The sequence below is a fragment of the Ptychodera flava genome, chromosome 6, assembly GCF_041260155.1.
Source record: "Ptychodera flava strain L36383 chromosome 6, AS_Pfla_20210202, whole genome shotgun sequence".
Lineage (NCBI taxonomy): Eukaryota > Metazoa > Hemichordata > Enteropneusta > Ptychoderidae > Ptychodera > Ptychodera flava.
Window position 1 is genome coordinate 45282971 of NC_091933.1, and position 21763 is coordinate 45304733.

Here is a 21763-nt window from a genome sequence, read left to right on the forward strand (position 1 = left end):
CCTAGCTGGACACAGAAAGGCCAGACTATAACTTTGTTGTGCAAATTTAAAGGCGACAGAGCGGTCGAATTTGTTGCGACAAACTTTCAATAAAATATCATTATCTGAACTGATGTACTTAGATGACAGGCTCAGGAAATGATGACAACGAAAATTCATTTTCAGTTTTTTAATCACAATGTATCAATAAACACAAAATTATTCAAACTGCGATCCGAAGAAAAAGCTGTAGGGCCATCCACAAATTACGCTTTCCGAAGTGTACGAGATCCCGTGATAGTGTACTATGGATGAGAAATATAGCCAAAATTGCCACGAAAATATTAAGAACATGACTGTACCAAGTTGTCATCCTGAAATTCATAGCCAAGCTATTTTCAGCCATTTTATGTTTACACGTGCTGAGTGAAACCTTGCCAAGGCGAACATCACAATTATGTGTGAATAGGTCGTCAAACTTTGAGGCGTCACCGTTGTCCACTACACATGCTATACCATTCTCCTAAGGCTATGATCTGCAGGTATTGATGTTAAATGACTAGAAAATTCACTTCATATATAGAATTGTGAAAAATAAATCTTCCATTATCTAGATATCAATAAAAATAGAAAAATAGAAAATTCACTTCATATATAGAATTGTGAAAAATAAATCTTCCATTATCTAGATATCAATAAAAATATCCTTTACATAAAACCTCTTCATTCATGCATGGGCTACCAGATCTTGTCACTGGGCTACCATCTTCAGAAAATAATAGCCCAATGGGACTACCAGGGAAAAAAGTTGATTTCGAGCCCTGACTATAGTACGATCTTGCCAGTTCCAAAAGACGAGCAACATACAAAAATATGGTTTGATCAATTACAGAGCTTTCACCGAGGAGAGGTAGGCTTGGTGAATTAAACGAGAACATATGCAAGCAGGGACGTGTCGTGTAAACATTGGGACAATCATCGCAAATAGTCACACGATGATAAATGCATGCGTCATAATCCACAAAGTGTGTATTACATTAAGTTAAGACTTTGATGCCACTTAAAAACATTTTAGAGGAAAACATAATTGTCGTGCTCAGTCAAATATGAATGTGTTTGAGTAACAATGTGGTTTTAAAGCCCAGTATTTGTACTTGTACTTTGTACTTGAAAGCTCCTTACGTCAGTTAACCGTTAACCCTTTTCCTGCCAGGTCCATATTTCACCACCAGATCAAGATGGTTAAAATTAATGAAACACAATGTATTCCATATGATGTATTTTAACATAATACTGTAGATTTGAAGGCTGTTGAAAACATATTACTGTAAACTTGATTTTTTTTGGACAAAAGATACTATAACATACCAAGCCAAGTGGGTGAAAATACGTCATGTTTTGGCTCAATACCGCTGTTTACTGACTTTGCTGATGGGGAAATGATACAGTTATTACTGTCTGGCAGGAAAAGGGTTAAATTGTGTACAATGGTTTTTTGTTGTTTGTCTTGACATTGAACAGAAAAAGTTGAGTGAAACTTTAATATTATAAAATGACTTCAAATTTGACATTACCGATTTACATCCCCACAAACTTTTACAAAAACAGTCCCATAATCGATTAAAGGGGATAAACAGCAAGCGATCGCGCCGTAGTTAGCAAAGCAAACGGAACAATTCGGTGGACGAGAAATGTGTGTTCGTAATCTCATTCCGGAAGCAAATAAGCTATTTGGCTTTTATCTGTATTCTAAAAGTTCTTCAAGATGGTTTACTATCATCGCGTCTTCCAATGTAAACAATCATTTTCAAGGCTTGAACCAGGGTTCTTTAATTTGTATTCACGTCAGAACCACGAAACTTTGACACAGCTATAAAGTTGTTGCACGGGAAGATATGCAATACTGAGACAATCGACAGAAAAACAGATTGATGTGATAAGGTATGGACGACATGCAAACGCACTAAAAAAGCCATATCAGCAAAGTCATCTTTGCAGGAAGCGATGCTTATTGAAACCATTAAACTAGAAACAATGTTTATCGAAACAGAAAAAGTATGTAAGCATGAAATAAATGTAAATGATCCTATTTGTCTGGTTTTAATTTTTTACATTTGTATCGTTTACGATTCAGCCCGTGTGTTTCAGATTTTCATCACTTTGCTGTTACTACAATACAATACAATAGCTCTTTATTATCCCAAAAATATCGGCAATTTTTTGTACGACAGCGGTCAGGTTAAAAAGTTTAAAAAGATATACATAAAAACAAAAAGGCAGCGAAAAACTACCATATATAACAATATTAAAGATATCACTAGAAACATCACATACACAAAACTGGGATGTTGATAAGTTATACAGAAAGATATTAAAAACAAATGGGGCTGAAAACCCAAAAAGCACCGTCACTTTAAAAGCGGTAATGAAAAACAGTTGATGAAAAACAGTCTTCTAGATACGCAGCTAACTTATGCCTTATTGATTTTGGGAGGGAAACATTCGTGCAGAGGTGAAACATGTATCCTTTGATTAGATTTTATGATTGCCTTAGATTTAAGGGCTACAACTTTCCAAAAGAGCATAAACATCTCTTCGAATGGAATTTTCCTTCCGGATCTGTTCATCATGAAAATGTAGGATAAAATTTTTTATGCGTAATAAATTTTGTCAATATCTACATAATTCTTTACAAACGATTAACTATAAAACGCTATAGTTGTTGACTGTTACATGCCTTCGATTTCATATTTTTCTTTGTTTAACCTTTGAAACTGGCAAAGTATTGTAGAAGGAAAACACGAATCCTCCAAGGAAAATGACTACTTGTAATTCTCGAGATACGCCTTATCGTTTTCCTCGGTTTGATTGCAGTGCAGAGTCGAATGGCGCCAATATGAAGTGGCGACCTCTTCGTTCCAAACGACGGAGGAAGTCTAATATCAGCTCTCTTGTAGTTAAGGACTATAAACGTTAATTAAAGTCTATGTTACCGGGGCAAAACTAAAGAAAAAGAGAGCATGACATAGAGGAAGCTATTTGCCTTTTTAAGAAATGGCCATAGGGACCTTTCTTTATTCCGCTGTAAATTTTGGTACCGCTTAATCATCGTCCCTCCGTTTCAGAAATTACGAGACCAAAGGACAAAGTGGTAATGAGATGGTTGAAAACAGTTATTCCCGAATTTTTGAAGATATACAAAGAGTATGCAGCTTTATTAAGGACCGATTAGTGTAACTGCAGTGTAATTAATAAGAATTATCGACTCCATGGAGGTAGTAGCAAGACATTGCTACTTCCACGGTCAATATTAACATACAGACATTGACAATGAGGAGGACAAATAAAACAATTGGTTTGCGCCTGACTCTGCTTACCGTGTACATGAGCACCTCATTCCACCATTAGCTGAAGGTGTTTTTTGTCGATAATTACAAGTCGGACTCCCGCGAACAATTCTTCAGTGCAGAGACTAAGAATGTCATAGTATCGTTAAGTTAATGCCACAAACGACAAAGAATCGTCACCTGAAACAAATACGATCACACTGATTTTTCCATCAAATTCAAGAGAATTTTTGGCAAATTGAAGTGGTCGCAAGGGTTTGCACAATTATACTTGAATTCTAATATCTGTGTGCGTGACAGATTCGGCTTTCATATTTTGCCTTGTGCAATGGCATTAGCACGATTTCCCCTCTTTAAGTACCACTCATACATTCTATGACCGAACCAACTACTTGATCAGTTCTTATTATTCTCAGCACGTCGAAGGAACAAATGAGATTTAGACATTGAAATACGACACGCATTATCATATTCCAGGGATTGATTGTGACAGGGCAACAAAGAGTCATTCGACCCTTACATACAGTATTTTGAAGGAGTGATGCTGATCTGTTGAAATGATTCTTCTCAGAAACTATGTATTTTTCCATTCTTGAAATTCGTCAAAGTGAAGGAAAAATATTCACTATGATACTGTTCTTTTGATGCACAGACCATTTATTCAAAATACATTCAAATGTAAATCGGCGACGGTTGAAATTTAAAAAACCATAACTCCGTTGTCAATGAACGCCTTGCCTGAAGTAACAGACAAACCCTGTGTTTGTCGCGATAACATGTTGCCAGCAATTGTAAATCTTGCCTTGCAGTGCCTCCTGTCAAAATGATAAATTGATCCGAACGAAATGCAAATATGGAATGCGTATCACGTTCGAGCAAAATATTTTATTGATATCAATTAAGTAAATTTCATGACTTAAAGATGAATGTGTCGTTCATGACGTTTGCTAAGATACAAAATTTATGCCATTGGCATTGCCAGTCAGGAACAGTAGTGTAATTTTAAAATTGCACCATGTTGTTAACCATGGTCAATACCCTAGCATACAGGCGTGGTGAAATTACCGAAAACGTTCAATTTCTGCGGACTGCGGATACTTATCTCCTTTAAAACAAATTCACCTATCTCGGTTACGTTCATGCATTTTTCTAAATTTTGCTTTCTTTGAACCGAAAAAAATAAAAGTTCGCCAGTGTGGAATGCCATCTAGCTAAAATCAGTATGGTAACCGATATTTAAAAGTGTTCCTTTAACTATTTATCAATACCGTGCATGCTTTGCCATATCTATCAGCGATATTTTCCTGAGAGACTACTTTCATAATTTATGTTTTTTTTGTTTTGTTTTTTATTGTTTGATTGTTCAAGTTATTTTGACACGATATTTAGCAAGAGTTGTTTACTTCCATTGTAAAGAAGTTCTGCTACGTAAATGGTTTGTGAAGGCGTATTATTTCCGGCGAATAGGAAAGGCGGCAGTTCTATTGTCAATATTTGTTTTCATTGCGGCGTTCGGAGAATACTTCCGAACACGTAGTGCAGAGTAGACATATTATTACCAATACTTGTTGAGTGTTCATTTTATGATCCCATGAGTGTTGGATCCTTTTGAGAAACTCAACTGAAAGATGTGGGCGAACTGTGTTCCTGGTATTGCTGTTTGAGTTTCCATGAGAAGTTTGTCAAAACAGGTGGTTCTGTGTCTGTTTCCTTTCGTGTTTATTGATTGATCGATGCTCCAGTACTGCACGCTATGGTTTTATTATTAATTGAATTCAGATTCATCATAGTATCCCAGAAGATGATGACTTTTCACTTGCATATTGCGTCTGGGATATGATTAATACTATTCCGCTCGAGCTGTATTTGCTTCTGCACGTGTACATTCCGGTCAGTTGGTTTTCTATACAGACAACGTTTCTCATCTTAGAGTTTGAGGGTTACATGTTTTATGTATGAAATTAGCAATGTTTCAGTATATTTCTAGTATAAGGTCATGAAACACGTGTATTGTGTATATGTGCATCTTGATTATTCTTGTTATATACTCCCAATGTATACTTTCATCGTAAGACAGTGCAAAAAGAGACTAGGCGCCAGTTGATCTTAGTTAGCAGCGACAAGGGTGTTTAGAGGAGTTACCTACGAATCCCTGGTGGTTGACAAACGTCGAAGTCGTTAGCGACATTGTTGACGTTCGGGAATCACTAAATTCAGAGCATTTCCCAGTAGGAATGCATTCCTCAGGAAAATTGAAAAAATATACTGATACAATATGGAGTGGATGCAGGAAACAAGCATAATATTAAAAGTAATTCTAAAGAATGAATAACTGAATTTAGATACGTCATTTGTGCTTCTCTGTAGTCTGCAGAAAAATGAATGATGTTACACGTCACCACTCAATAGTACCTTGCCTACATTCATTTTATATCGTTCGTGAAATAAAGAGGAGTCGATTTACTCCGATTGCGTAATTTACGATTTCGCCGCGCTCCGCGAAATAAACAGTATCATTGCATTCATAATATGTTCGCCATGGCTATATGTGGGTATATTCGAAATTGTTGCGTTATTCGCCCATGGTCGATTTACACCAACAATTAACCAATCATTGATGTTTTTTCATTACTACTACAGAGTATTAGGAGCACTGTTGTCAGCACATTTGATCATAATTGACCCAGCCAAGCCATTCGGAGATGTGGAAGTTTCAGATTATGAGAACGGTCTTTTGCACCTGGCGCACGACTTGGGAACACGGCTGCTTTCCGGTTTCGAAAAAACAGAGACAGGAATACCTCACCCAAGGGTTTGTACAACAATCGCGTTGCTCTGATGATAGTGATTCAGTAACATCGGTCTTATTATCAAAATTCATGGCACATTACTACGTGGATTGAGTGATTCCAAGAGTGCAAGTCTTAAATTCTTAGAAAGAGGTAAAATGGTAATGCCAAAGGGACACCATTATAAACATTCAACAGAGGAGACTTCGAATATATGATGTTGAAAGAAATAGTACTTTAAGAGTAACAAGGAGATTTTGTAATCTTATACGTCGGATCTTGTTCTTGGGCAATTTGAGCGTCGACTGACGTCATAATCTTAATGTTCTTTTACAGGTCAACCTTAAATTTGGTCTTCCAAAAGACTCCATAAACGAAACTTGCACAGCTGGGGGTGGTTCTTTACTATTGGAATTTGGAACGCTGAGTAAGCTTACGGAAGATCCCACATTCGAAAGTTTTGCCAGAAGAGCTATGCGTTCACTTTGGAGTTTAAGGTCCAATAGTACGGGCCTTTTAGGTGAGTTGAATTTCGCTGAATTTATCGATTTTGCGAAATGGTTTGGATGTTCTCATCGTATACCAGCAAGACGGTTTGATGGCTTTTTAGTTAAGGTTTAAGTAAGCGTGGAAGGACGGCATCGTAAGCTTATATTTTATGTTGCTGATAATTGTGCAACAGACATAAAAATGTCGATCGCCTAATTAGGGAAGATATATGCTTCCATTTACTTGGATAATTTATGACTGGCTCAACGCGGTGTTCTCTATAAAACAGTTCTTTAACGTCTATGATTTAAATGTGCTTACTACTCCAGATGTCGTTGAACTGTCTTAAGTTTGTTTTATTCATCATATTATACTTCGTGTCATCTTTTTTTAAGGATTCAAAATGAAGGATACCAGAAATTTAAAACACAATTCTTTTCAATGAATTGCCATTATGTTTGAATGTAGACAAAAAAGGGGCTTTCCTGGTAATCCAAACATTGAAAACCTTGTAGTCTATATAACTTCACTCAGAATCGCGTCGAAGACAATTACAGGAAAAAAAAGCACAAATACTCTTATAATCGCAAACTTCTTGTCAGCTTTTAACATTTAAATCGAGCAAAAGCCTTTGTTATGCCGTATATTCTCAAATCCGTACGTGGAAGTCAGAAGAAAAATTTTGTCCTGACAAACTACATAATTTCACTTGAACGAAGCTTGCAAACACGGAACATTTTTCGCAATAACGTTGTCGCTGAACTTGGAGAAATCCCCTAGAGGAAGCTAGAGGAAGTCGAAAATCAGTAGGCAATCATTCTTTGATGTCGTCCGTTCCATCTGCGTTAATGCGAACCAATATTGATTAATTGGTCGATTGGCAAATACATTGGCAGATGGATGCAGAGTGATCATAAATTACTAGGCTATTTTACGAGCACATTTTCCAAATAATTTCACGGATACGTGTTAATGTTGCCGTTACTGTCGGAAGCATGTAATTTACACATTATTGACAGACGCAGTCGCGTAGTTTACGGATCAGATTCAGAATATACGTCATTTTCAAATTGTTGTTAAATGACAAAACTTTAGTTTTTTAGTCCCTGCAACCCTAGTAAAAGAACGATAATGAGATATATAATTGGCAATAACTTCGTGCTGATTGCATACATTTTAAGAATTTGTCAGCTAGAAAGTTCGAGGGGTGTCACTCCTATATCGCCGATACCATTGGCTACTCTTGGAAGTTTATTAACGGCATCGCAGCGTGTGGATTCAACAAGCAGCACAGCAGTCAGGCGGATTACGCCGACTGTGTCTAATCTTTTGAGATCTTCAGCTCTGTAACATACGCACGTCTCTCGCATTTACAAAGATTAGAGGTAAAACCACTTTTATAATGGAGGTTTTGATGGAAAGAAGCAGTTGTTTACAAAAGGAAATGTGAATGGGACACAAATTAGAGCACTCTAAAACAGGTTACTCTCTTGTTTAGCTAAGCAGACAGAATCCAAACAACAGCCTTTGAATGTGAACACATCCCGCACAAAACGGTTCTTTGTCGAGGTCACTGCACGAATATTGACGATTTCTTGCCAACCGGTTCTCTGTGAGATTTTGTGTAACACCAATTAGCTTAGCCGAGTCTTCTTGCAAAGTTCAATATGGGCGGCATTTAAATAAATTTAGCTACATATCGACGGTGCTGATAATATTAGGCAGAAACACTTGTTGATGAGGCAAGCTATGATTCCTACATTTGATGTATCGAGTTCATGCGAACATAGTCCAAATATCACTGTGTCGGTTTCGGAAACAAATTTGCATAAAGATTCCTTATTCTTAACATCGACAGTTTTTATTGATTACAAAGAGGTGAAAACATCGCAAAATCACATGCTTTGAATGTTGTATGATTGACAGAGTACAGAACAGTTTCAGTGTAGATGAACGAAAATGTGACTAATACTAGCAACTTTACTTTCTTTCTTCTTCTTCTTCTCCTTCTCTTCTTCTTCTTCTTCTTCTTAGTAGTAGTAGTAGTAGTAGTAGTAGTAGTAGTAGTAGTAGTAGTAGTATTTGCTGTTGTTGTTGATGATGATGGTGGAGGTGGTGTTATTATTATTGTGATTATTATATATTGTATATATTATATATAATAATATATATAATATAGATATATTACATATATTATATATTATATTATTTTGGTGTCGTTCTGAATGATTTTGTTCGTTCTATCGTTGACGTTGCTGTTTTTCCTGGCTTTTATTTTCTATGAATAAACAAGTTATGTAACGTACTTCGTCCATTTTATGCAGGGAATGTAGTCAACATTCAAACTGGAAAGTGGGTAGGACAACAGAGTGGCCTTGGTGCAGGGGTCGATTCTTATTATGAATATTTACTTAAGGTAAGTAAACATGTCGAGCCAATATTGCATATTCATAGTCTTATTGTATTATGTGCACTTTGGAAAAATGGTTAGAAGGCATCTCCCACGTTGAAAAGGTAACTTGCTCTTCCTTGTAAGCATAGCGAGTTAAGCAGGTTCTGTTTGATGGGAAATCTTCATAAATACATTATTATTTAAGGAAGTGAGAACATGTCGTTGGCTGTTAATATGTTTAATAATTCAATGCGCGTTATTTCCTAATAAAGCCTTGGAAATTGTCACATATGAATTAATGAACAGCCGTGCGAGGGCGCCGAGCGTCTCCTCCTTTGTTCCCTCCAGGCTTTTAATGCGGCTAATTTCCTCAACCTATCTACGCTGAATTGATAGGAAATTGACAACTTAAAAGAATATAAGTATCGGTTAGGAAGTGTAGAATTCTATCAAGGTTATCTATTTTTAATATTCAGCTGGAAATTCCTTTTGTGTTAACTTACATTGAAAGGTAAATCTACAAATTGAAAGGTGAATCTAAAAAGTGCTTTGATACTTAAAACGCTTTCTCCACCACACAATGTTAGAAATGTTATTGTTGAAAATGTAAAGGAAAAGGCAAATCATTTACGACAGATAGAGCATTCTACATATTTTATAATGACGTGTTAGTAATGTTAGACAAATGGGAAACTTTTTCTGGCATGAAAGTCACCTTCAGCTTGGAATTTGTTTGAACATTGTCGTGCAAACGTTACTCAGTATACCACATGTTTGTCATTATTTAACAGTCCGAGCGTGTCTTTGTTGATAATCTGGATATGGGACAAGTACAAAGTTAACGTTCTACGGTTCTCCTAACATGTGTTATTCCCTCATTGGGGGAATCACAAATAAGTTGAGAATTTCAGTCAAGAACCGTCTGTGACTTTCGTTTTCACATCAATCCTTTCACGTTTTTTTCACTCTTTGACGTTCTTTAGACCCATTTTATCTCCAGTTTAATGTTGTTGTTATTTTATCTTTCACCTTTATCGCCACATCAGTTTTATATCTTTATATACACCCGTCTTGCATGTATAGCTTTGTTCTTCAGCCTGCATCTCCTGCTGCTTCGGTCACATGTAATTGATGGTGGGTCAGTTACTTTTCGAAAATGCTCAACTTAAAAGTGTATTGCGATGTACACGTGTACTTTTACCTACGATTGTGTTGTGGATGTTTACCACTAACAACCGTAACGCTGCTCTTGGACATGGGTTGGTGTGATTCAGTTGCAATTCGACCTATGTGGACTTGACACTAGATGTGTAGTGCAATGCAACATATTTCTCGTGCTTTTCAATCTCAAGGACGGCCTTATGCATCATACGTCATCACAAAGCAGAGACTTCGTATGTTGTTTTGCATACTCAAAGAGATCATTGCATCACTGTGGCCATTGTACCCTGTATCGGCAATGAGTAATACAAACAAAAACCTTAAAGTTTATGGTTGCCGGGAGTCAGCTGAGCGAACAGTGTGCGAACAACGGCAAATTGAGTTTGAGCTAAGCTAGATAAATTACTTTCTGTCCCATGTTTAAGTGGTTAATGTTTACCGAGAATACGGAGTATGAATTTTCAATTCCTGATAGTACCTTCCCTTCATTTCCTCCACACCTCTCCTTTATTTACCGCACTCTTTTGATTCGTAACTCTTAACCCTTTGAGGGCTGTAATTTTTCCCGCCGAAAATTTTGGTGCAACATTTTACCAATTGTATTAATTTTTATGTTATTTTTTCATAATTTTGGACCAAATAAACATCACATTTAATGGGCTACAGATTTTATCAAAGTTTTAGCAAAAATTAAGAAAATTGACTGGTGTACATATGATAAAGGCGACAAAATGTAACTTTTGCGCTCAAAGGGTTAATCGAATGAATCGTACTATCATATACAGTAACATACGCCTCATTGGCAACATCGCAGCTTCATAACATTTCAAAGCTGCATTTCTAGGCAACACTACACAATGGTCAGTGTGGATATTCCTTGTCAACCCAATGCGATAGTCATTGAACTCATTCCTGGCCAACTATGTCTATGTGTGTATTCCTGGCCAACCTTGCACAATATCCCGGATTGGTACTGCTGGTGAAACCTCACCGAATAGCCATTGTGGGTATTTCGGGGCCACGCTGTCCTATAGCGAGAATGGGTATCCCTTAAAAACCTTATCCAAGGGGCCAGTATGGGCATTTCTTGAATTCTTATCCAACAGGGATCATCATTCCCAGCCAACCCTACACAATGGTCATCTACTTATCATACGCATCTGCGGCTGCGGCCGGGGAATCCCCAGGCTGGTCTAAGCAATTTGAACATTTGCCCTTACCAAGAAATGGCAGTTTGTGACTGTAAAAATCAAACCAAAGTTGTCCTTTCAGTTATTTCCTAAGCAAAGATGTAAAAATAGGTTATTACACAAGGGCACAGTATTTTCTGTCAATTCAAATTGGCGCTGATTCTTACTGATCAGTTTTTTACTCCCAAATCCTGACACGCATACACAGTACAACAACTTCAACGTTGAAGTTCATGATTGTGCCACAGTAATATAACATTACTAACAATTTGCCTTTGTGCAAAACAAGCTGGGCATCAAAGAATTGGCTGACCTACAATGATAATGTTGCCACTAAACTACGTGACGTAAATGTTAACACTACTGAAAAAAGTTTGATATGATAAAGATCTGATAAGCCCGGTCTTAATCAGGATTAGAAAATTTTCCAGACTATCAAGGTTGGTGACCTATGACTGGTGCTTTAGATCTGTAATAATGATCCCGGTCGACTTTATCGCTTTTTTGTTGCAAACAACGAATACAGGTTTTAACAGATAAAATGACAACACTCCTGCGCGCTTTGCATGTGATTTAAATAGCAGAAGTATCGCAGGGACGATCTCCCATGGGTGTGGGAAAGGCAATTATAGTGAAGATAGACAGAAACATATTAATAGCTTGCAGAACAGGAAAACCAATACAGAAAAGGTTTTATGGCCCCCATGGAATGGTGGCAAGTAATTAAGAGTGACCTTGTTGGGGTCAAAACACTACTACAAACAGCCCGGTGTTTAAATTTCACATATTGAGATTTATATTTAACTCAGGTAGATTTCAAAAGAGAAAATTTACAGTGAACGCAACTTTGCAGCTATTTAAACTGTTAAAATCCAAGCCAAGATAAGAAATACTGGCTCGAATTAAGGGTTTTTTGAGAATGGAGGTGTGCATCCTATAAAGAAAATTTCAGTCAGCATCACCGCCTTCCCTGAAATCCACTCTGGAATCAGTAGGACGCCCCTACCTTCTCTGCTTACCCTCCTCTGTATTTTCTATTGGTCCAAACCCTACGACCGTTGATAAAGAGTAGTCAATGTCAAAGTAATATGGCCATCAAGATATAATGTAAACGTAAATATTTCAAAAGACGAAATATGATGATACCGAGATGAAAAATATTTCGTATAGGAACAAATAAAAGTGATCAGAATGACGTCACAGATTATAGTTTCATACCCAGTTGATTTAGTCAATTTAACTCACCATTAACAAAAACTTTCCAAATATTCTTTCATACCCGTTCCGTGCATGACGATATCGCCAATACCTCGTAACCTCAACCTTGGCTACAATTTGGCTACGCGTAGAATAAATAGAGTAAATGTCGGGAATATGCTTACACTTTCACACAGTTTGGTCTCTATGTATTGTAAAAGCGATCATAGGTCAACTCCTTGATGTCAGATGAAAATTTTGCTTGTAATAGACGTTGTCTAAGCGGATTTGTAATTCTTTAGTTCAACCTTGGGCGTGTTTGAATGGATGTAATCTCCTGGGTGAGTGCAAGCTCAGGCGAAATCCAGTCAAAATGATGCATATAAACATGCAGTGCATAAACTTACACTTCTCAATCTATATTAAGAAGGCATCCACAAAGGAAGACATTTTGCGAACGATGAAAATTAAGTCATTTAACCGTATGACATTAAGCTCGCAAGTAATTTGGAAAGCTTTAAAAAGGTGTTTCATCCATCACGTTGCCTTAATAGCCGAAAGTAATATTTCCCGTACATTCAATTAACACGGTTTTTGCCAGTTTGTATTTCGAATATTTTGACGCTTACATTACTAAGGTCACTCAGCGAAACTTTAAAATACGAATTAATTAAGCCAAACTTTACAATGCGAACCTATAATGTCTTACAGCATTTGCTAAATATTTTTGAAATTCAGCTTTGTAAATTACAGAGTCTACACTTCTATCGGTTTCAACCGGAAAGTTTATACTTTATAGAATTCTTTTCGGCTCGAGTGCTCCGTCTGGAATCAGAGACGTCGAACAAACCATTACATCTCCTCCTACATTCTCCTGAATGATCGCATTTATAATGTGTTTATGATTGGGCACGATGAAAACAGTATAGCACAGTGCTCTTTAGTTAACTTACACATGTATTGATAAGCTACGTAACTGGTTATGTATAAAATGTATGAAGTAAATTGGTCACTATGACTTCCCGAGTATACCTGTGACTACAAGCTTATTATTTCGGATCTGTAATAAGATTTTCGAATCTGGATAACTCGTCATTCGACTTTAAAACGGCATTTGTCTGAACCTTCGCGGTCCGTTCTTTATGCTTGACTATTTACTCCATATTGTGTAGTTTATGGCGGACACAGCTTTCTCTGTTGCAAATCTGTAATCGTTGTCGCTCTGAATAATGACTTATCTATGAGTCGTCATGACAGGGCCAGATATGACCTCGTAAACCAGTTTGTCAATCTCCATGACAAATCGTCCAAGATAGGATCGATGGTGTCTGTCTGTCGAAGATGCTCACTTCCTACCATGACTTCTATGTTGATAGATAGCGAATGCCACCCGTGAGGGGCAAGACAGACTCACTCACTGCTTTCCGAACATCTGACATTACTGATTGTTGTACGTGAAGGAGCATATGCGATTTTTTTACTTTGCCTTGTTTGTCGATCGCCTATTCAAACTTTTAAATATACCATCATGCCATAGATTATGGACTTAGATCTGATACGATCATCTCTAGAGTTTATTCTCAAGTTTAGATTTTTGTAATACTCACGGGGGGTCCAAGCAAATCCTCGGGGTTATATGCTGATCACACAGATTTCTTTTACGCGGAAAACATAAATAGAAATTGACATGGATATTCTAAATACAGAGCTTACTGCAGTATACCTGGTGCAAGTCAATTATAACAAACATGTTCTTTGGCATTTTGACATGTGAAAGGTTTATCATGAATCGACACAAAGATATAACGCTGACGACAATGATCATTATAATTCAAGTCTCAAGGACAAGTTTTGATGAAGCATCCCTAAGGAAATACAGATAACATATTAGAGTCTAATTACAGTGATGCTATAGTCTTTATGATCACACCGCCAAGCGAATCTTCAACGATCCCAAAATAAAGTTAATCAGGTCCATCATCTTTGAGTGGCAACTCGATTTCCAATATCTAATTAGAAAGATGTTTCACACTCTTAATAATAACTACATGTAACTCGACAACTAAAATTGAATATTTTTATAGTTACGAAAGCCAAGGACTTTCAAAGTTTAGAATGATGTACGTTCCGTATCTGAATATCCAGAATGATAAAATGTCATTTTGTGGAAAGATACCATCTGGTGAAAGAAAGAGTCACGTGTTATACAACAGGCACACTGACATTGACCTTTAGCGATTACTGAACATTCCTAGAAGCATGTATTTCGTGAAACATAAATTTGCCAGAAAAGTTCGAAGTGAAGCATTAGTGTATTTTCCAACCTACGTTGGTTTTATTGATCAAGACAGATAGTCATTATCAGAAATGTAATCTTTTTCCCCTCATTGGGTTTGAACATCAGAAGATCGGGTTATCTGTGCGTTGCCATAATGAATCTCCGTTGGGTCAACCTATCTATCTCCGTAAAGGTAATCACGTCAGCCGTTCGTACACAGCAAATGTTCCAAGATACTTATCTACAGGTAAATAAATTCATTCGATAAAAGAGAGAACTGTATGTGATTTCTGCGATGGCTAGTCACCGTATTCGCAGTGTTTTGTATTCAAGGGAATTACTATGGGATTTCTGTAACAGTAGATAAGCGCAGAAATGTTCATTTTAGCTGCATTGACGACAGACGACGGAAGATAGACCAGGCCATCGCTATGTCCACAATTATGATACTTGGCAGTTGAACTTTTGCCAATTTCGACGACAAAGCCATGATTCACGATTGCATAGTACATAGAATGCAAACTTTAAATATTTTTCGCGAAGTCCAAATTTGTTAATACTATTTTATAGAGTACAATTTGGATCCTTTTTACTTTTTTTTTTGAAATTTCACATTACACATTATGTAAATTGATGTTTATTGGTTCAAAATTGTCTTAATTGTTTAGCCGACTCGTTTTCTCCGCACTAAACTGTGCGTGCATTCTTACATCTGTTTTATATTTTTTTGTGTGTTAAGTCATAGAGAAAGATAGATAGAGTGGCAACGGGTATTGTTTAAGGCGTGAAGCGGTTACGTAACCCATCCATGTTCGCCTCGCCTCAGGTTGCTCTCGCCTCTCTTTTCCGAAGAGTGCCGACCATGATCCTTCGGTAATTTTCGGATATTCGCCAATTGTTAAGCGAAAGTATGTTCGGCAAAGTTTGTGTTGTTGTTGTCGTGTGGTGCTGAGCAGAATGGACGTGTTGGCGAAAACGGGAGTGTTTTGCGCTTCAGGAAAATGAGTTTTACCGTTTAAAAAAATTCCTCTCATATTTCTATGAATATATAATGAGTGTATTTGAACCAAATTTGAAAGTCTTTTATCGATACTGTCTGGTTTTACTCAATGGTTTACGGTCAGTCATACCGTCTTTTACACGTGCGTCAAGGAAGGACATGTTTATGAAACTGCTGGCGTGTTATGTTTTGATTGGCGTGAAGCAGTGTTTCTGGCCTGAGAGCTCACAAAGTAACTATGGTTGCTACGCGACTGGCAGTACGATGCCATCTCGTAGTATTTTTCGCATAATCTCGTGTAATTATCAACCACAAACAAAGCCTCCAAAAAGTTTAACACCTTTGAAGCTCATTTTAATATGAAAAGCCAATAGTCTACCGAGACGACCATGGAACAAAAGGCATGCAAGTGTTGCCACTCTGTCTATATGTTTCTCTGTGGTTAAGTCTTTTTTGCGTTTCCTTTCGAAGTGAACTTTAAATAGCGGTAACACGTTTAAGTAAATGAATAAATTAAAATGTGTATGAACAGCTGGTCGGGACAACAAAAAGACCTATTGTCAGAAGGTCTATAGCAAGGCTGCAAATATGATGATGTTCAATGTTCCCTTGCGCTCAGTTACAAAGAGTAGGATGATTTATAATTCGCATGTAAAATATGGACAGGTACCATTGTCACTGCCAGGAGACTGTACATCTTGAATGTCATAAAAGACGTACAGTAATCATTCAATAGAGAAATTTTAAATGAATTATTTCTAATAAGTTTATTTCTTTCTTTTGTTTTCTTTTTGTTTCAATCAGCTCTATGCCTATGGTAACGAATGACGAGCTGCCCTGTGGCTATATTGTGTTTTACTCATTTTTACCATATCCCTATTTAACTTTCAAATATGTAATACGGGTGTAAACGTAAGTGGGTGGCTCAGCTTAACCAAATATACTTCATCATCGCAAGCGTGGTCCCCTGATGACACAACAAAGCATCACACACTTCCACTTAATCATTTAAGTGATGTTTTACCACCCGCGTCTACAAGGCGTTGGCCATGTGTCTTTTTGAGGAGGCGTTGTAAATGATCGATATTAACGCTTGGTCGGTCACGTGGTTTACGGAAACTACCGAAGCCCTGGGACCTCTTTCGTCCAGTTTTCTCCTGATGATGGTGATGAAATAAAATCTCTAAATTTGTACATCTGATAAGTGAGTTGTCCTTCCTCAAGATGCACATGTGCCATTGGTGAAATGTTAAGGCCCAAACTTTGCGTTTTGCCAACTTGAGGTACGTTTGCCCTAAGCGTTACAAACACGCTGCTGACAACTCAACTCTTGAAATGAAGTGGGGAGTGAGTGGATCATTTCAAATGCTGCAGTCGTACAGATGCTTAACCCAGCTTAATGGGGTTGAGAGCTAGTCGGTCTGACATACCGCTGTGACCTTACTAAAACTATACATGATTTCGGTTCACCAGTTTAGCTTGTCAGTTCAGAATATCGCCAGCATCGACAAAGTACCTTTTATTGGGGCTAATTAATGGCAAACCCTTAGCTTTGTATCAGGCCGAGAACCCATGACGAATACCGATGTCATAGCGCGGCGAAACTTCCGAAGATCTCATCTTGGACGATAATCCATGCTGTGCGAAGTAGAAATATGATTTGCTGCATTCACTATTCTTTCAAATCTTGCAAATGAATTCTAAATTCTAAATCTAGAATTCAGAATGACTGTATGACCTTTTTTAATTCTTTATGTCGACCAATTGCCACTAATCTCCCTGAGGTAATGTGTACTGTGCATTTGAGTTACGCCATTTTTTTTTACAGTTCAATACCTGAGGTGGAAGCTAACTAAAGAGGCGACGAGCATTCTGTATAGATTCTATGTTTGGTCATTCCATTAGAATAAAAATACGAAGCTCCTTTTCTTTTGACATTTATAAAACGAATCAATAACTCATCATCGCGATTGCACAATTCGACAATAATTACTACGGCTAGGATTTTCCTTTATACTCGTGTTCAACTAAAGCACAACCAAAATCGACAAATAATTATCTAGACCAACCTTTTTGACTGCCTATGTTTATAAGAGGGCGTATTTTGCTCGGTCCTGTAACATCTGGCGCGATGCATTGTCTGCACAAACGCCGACAATGCTGCACAGTGCTATTTGCTCCAACCACCGTTGAAAAGGGCCAAAGCTGAAGTAGGCGGCATAGTAGCAAAGAACTTCACCATAATAAAATCGAATGAATTATTATAGACTCTACAATGTATACAGATAGTTGCCAAAAAATAGGATATTACACATTAAAGGGACAAAATCTCTATCTTTTCAATGCATTTTGGTTATTTTTGTTTCGTGTGAGAAGTTATTTATGTTGTTTTGCTCACTGAAATATGTTGGATTGCCAATCATTAGAGCTCTACTCGCACATTTCGTATGCTACTGTCATATAACATGTAAGTATGGTAATGACATAATTTCTGGTATGTACCATAAATTATGTCATCGAAGCAGTAGTTGTTATATCTACACGTAGGGAGGGAGTAGATATCTGACGACTGACAAATCCAATTCATAGCATTTTCAGTAAGCAGAACAACGCTATAACATGAGTAGTTGCTCCGATGAAGTAGCAGCCGAAATAATTTGAAAAGATAGCGACTTTGCCCCTTTAATGGGCAGTCAACGAAATGTATCGTGACAACAAACCTATTCTCCGTAAGCAATGTGGTAGAATAATTATTCATTCGTTTTGCTTTTACTCGGTTTAACAAAATGTTTAGTTCAGTCTTTTAGGAAAAACTTGGCAATGGAAAACTCGGTTCAATCTAATTACGATGATTCTGACCTTCTTTGCGAATATTTTAGAAGTTTCCATAAAATTTATTTACATGTACGTACACTGTACATGTATGACGACTTAACAATGGCGTCTTCGGTATTGTTAAGTTATTATGAAAACCGCACGGACAGTGACCTGCATTAAGTAAGCCGCGCACGATCTATCGATCTCTGTTTACCCGTTTTGATTCAGAGCGTTGTAAAAACCGTCGTTGAAAACCACCTGCTGAATTGTATACAGTGACTTGTAAGCACCTTCTGCGTCAAACAGGAAATTAGATACATGTATAGTGCGATGCCCAACTTCCCTAAAAACCGAATTGGCAATTGCATGCCGCCTTCCGTTACACGTCTTCACGACGTCGCAGTTCTGGCCGAGTAATCCTGCGTAGGATCTCTTCTGCACAGCGGGACAGAGCTATTAACACGCCTGGTCACCTGAATGTGAATTTTCGTGGTCACTTTCTCATTAAATCGCATCCGAGTTCGCAACTCATACAACCAATTTGTCTCCTTGATTCTAAACCTGTTATAAGTCGAATATTTAAACCTAGGAAAGGCTCCATTGTATTACCATATGATTATCACCAAGTTGGAATTATTGTTGGGGACAGATTATGAAATCTGCATGGCAGAAAATCTGCGACCAAAACAACTCCCCAATATTAATGTATGCAGTGTGCAAGCTTTATTAGTTTGGTGATCATTCATAGTGTAACTGCATTTGTCCCTTTGATTCTAAAACTGTTTTGAAGTCGAATTATTTAAACCGCGGAAAAGATCCAGCATATCATGATATGATTCTCACCACGTTGGAATTATTGCAGGGGATAGGTTATAAACCCTACATGGCAGAACATTTGCGACTAACAAACTCCCCAGTATTAATGTATGCAGTGTGCAATCGTTATTAGTCCTGGTGATCATTCACCGTGTCACTGCCTGCAGACTTTTCTCGGTACAGTCGAAATGAAAAAGCTCGACTGACAAAAAAATGACTGCCGTTTGATATCACTGCTTTTGCGGCGCACTCTCGATGATTATGATGCACATGATGACAAAAGTCTTTGCTTACTACAGGTATCGGTTGATATTGGATATGCTGTCGATGAAAATTTAAACCTTTGTATGGCCACGTTGTCAGGGCGTGATGATGTCAGGGCGTAGTGATGTCGGCTGTGGCTACTCAAATTCAAATCGTGGCTATATCTTCGTCACGGTAAATACACATTAGACAAAATATTGATGGAATTTGCGATTAAGAAATGCGTTCCTCAATGTGTATTCAGGCGGTTTTTCATTAGTAGCCTATATTAGTCCTGAGCTTCTTGTGTCACATTGTTTTCAAATATACATTGGAAAGGTACGACATAGTCGACTTAACCATTTGTATCTATGCAATATCAGCGATAATGGGAAAATGGGTGGTATTATGTCGATGTGCCGAGGGGTTTACAGTCGGTGAACTTCTCGTTATTATATCATCTCACCTTTTTGAATGTTTATAACTCTGGTACGAGTGGCATTAACATGTTTGCGGGAGTAGTTCGTACATTTGGTTAATGTTGAGATTTAACCTAATGCCCGACGTTTAAGAGAGATCCAGACATTGACATTAAGACTGACATAAAGCATATATGCACAGAAAAACAGAGGTATTTGGGGTTTTTTTAATTCTGGAACGTGTTCTATTTCGTGTATTATTATTGTTATTATTATTATTATTATTATTATTGTTGTTGTTGTTTGTTGTTGTTGTTGTTGTTGTTGTTGTTGAGGGTCTGTATTTTTTTATCTCCACAACTCCATTTATGAAAGCCTCTTTTTATAAAATTCCCGACTGTATTAAATACACAAGATACCGTTAAATTCTGTACAACACGATACAATACGACAAATAAATGATTTAAGTCGACAAGATATACAGAAAAATACACCAACAAGAAATAGAAATAATTATAACAACACGTAACATTTGGATGATTCCTCCTAGCATTTAGTTAAACAAACCTTTTTAACATCCTCGACACTATCTGCTTTTCTCTCAAATACAAAGGTAAAGTGTTAAAGTCATTGGCTTCTGTTATTTAAAGCGACCTTCTATAATCCCGGTTTCAGCTCTCAATTTACAAAAAGTGCTGATTATCTGATTATAAATTTCGTGAAGGACTTAATTCGTTGGAAGGGACGTTAACATTGTGTGGTGCAAGCCTGCCCGTAGCTTAACGTAGGATACGCCTCGGGGACAGACAGATATTCCAAATCTCAAACTTTTGAATACTAATTTGTCCACAGCTTGAAGATGCTCATTTTGAAGCTAGTGCTGTAAATATGAGTTTCATTGGCTCCATTTTGTTGAAATCGAAAACATCACTTTTCTCCGTGGAGTTAGCACAGAGATGGCGGCCATTTTGAAGTTCAAGTGTCTGTAAATATAGAGAAATTTGTTTTACTAGCAGCAAATTATGCATGGTAAACCCTGATTTTTATTCTTGATTTCGAGAGGGTTTGTTTTAAAGTTCCCTTCCTGAAAAAAAATTGAACGAAGTGGAAGTATTTGGAGGCGCGTACTATTTTAAGTACAAAGATCAACCTATTAAATCAATGTTTTAAAGTGATCAACCTATTAAATCAATGTTTAAAAGTGATCAACCTATTAAATCAAAGTTTAAAAGTGATCAACCTATTAAATCAATGTTTAAAAGTGATCAACCTATTAAATCAATGTTTGAAAGTGATCAACCTATTAAATCAATGTTAAAAGTGATCAACCTATTAAATCAATGTTTGAAAGTGATCAACCTATTAAATCAATGTTTAAAAGTGATCAACCTATTAAATCAATGTTTAAAAGTGATCAACCTATTAAATCAATGTTTGAAAGTGATCAACCTATTAAATCAATGTTTAAAAGTGATCAACCTATTAAATCAATGTTTAAAAGTGATCAACCTATTTTTAAAAGTGATCAACCTATTAAATCAATGTTTAAAAGTGATCAACCTATTAAATCAATGTCTAAATTGTGATCAACCTATTGAATCAATGTTTAAAAGTGAGAAGTAATAAAGATCTTTGATTGGTACTGT

The 21763-nt window shown here is 37.0% G+C and overlaps 2 protein-coding genes across 3 annotated transcripts in view; one reads left to right on the top strand and one right to left on the bottom strand.

Moving 5' to 3' along the window:
• Window positions 1-21763, top strand: part of LOC139135935 (ER degradation-enhancing alpha-mannosidase-like protein 1) — a 492448-nt gene that overhangs the window by 423087 nt on the left and 47598 nt on the right. The window contains exons 4-6 of the mRNA XM_070703714.1: window positions 5967-6138; window positions 6452-6635; window positions 8929-9020. Coding sequence (XP_070559815.1) covers window positions 5967-6138; window positions 6452-6635; window positions 8929-9020 — 448 coding nt within the window. The remainder of the gene's footprint in view (window positions 1-5966; window positions 6139-6451; window positions 6636-8928; window positions 9021-21763) is intronic.
• Window positions 1-21763, bottom strand: part of LOC139135936 (growth hormone secretagogue receptor type 1-like) — a 157757-nt gene that overhangs the window by 56388 nt on the left and 79606 nt on the right. The gene's annotated exons all lie outside the window — the stretch shown is intronic.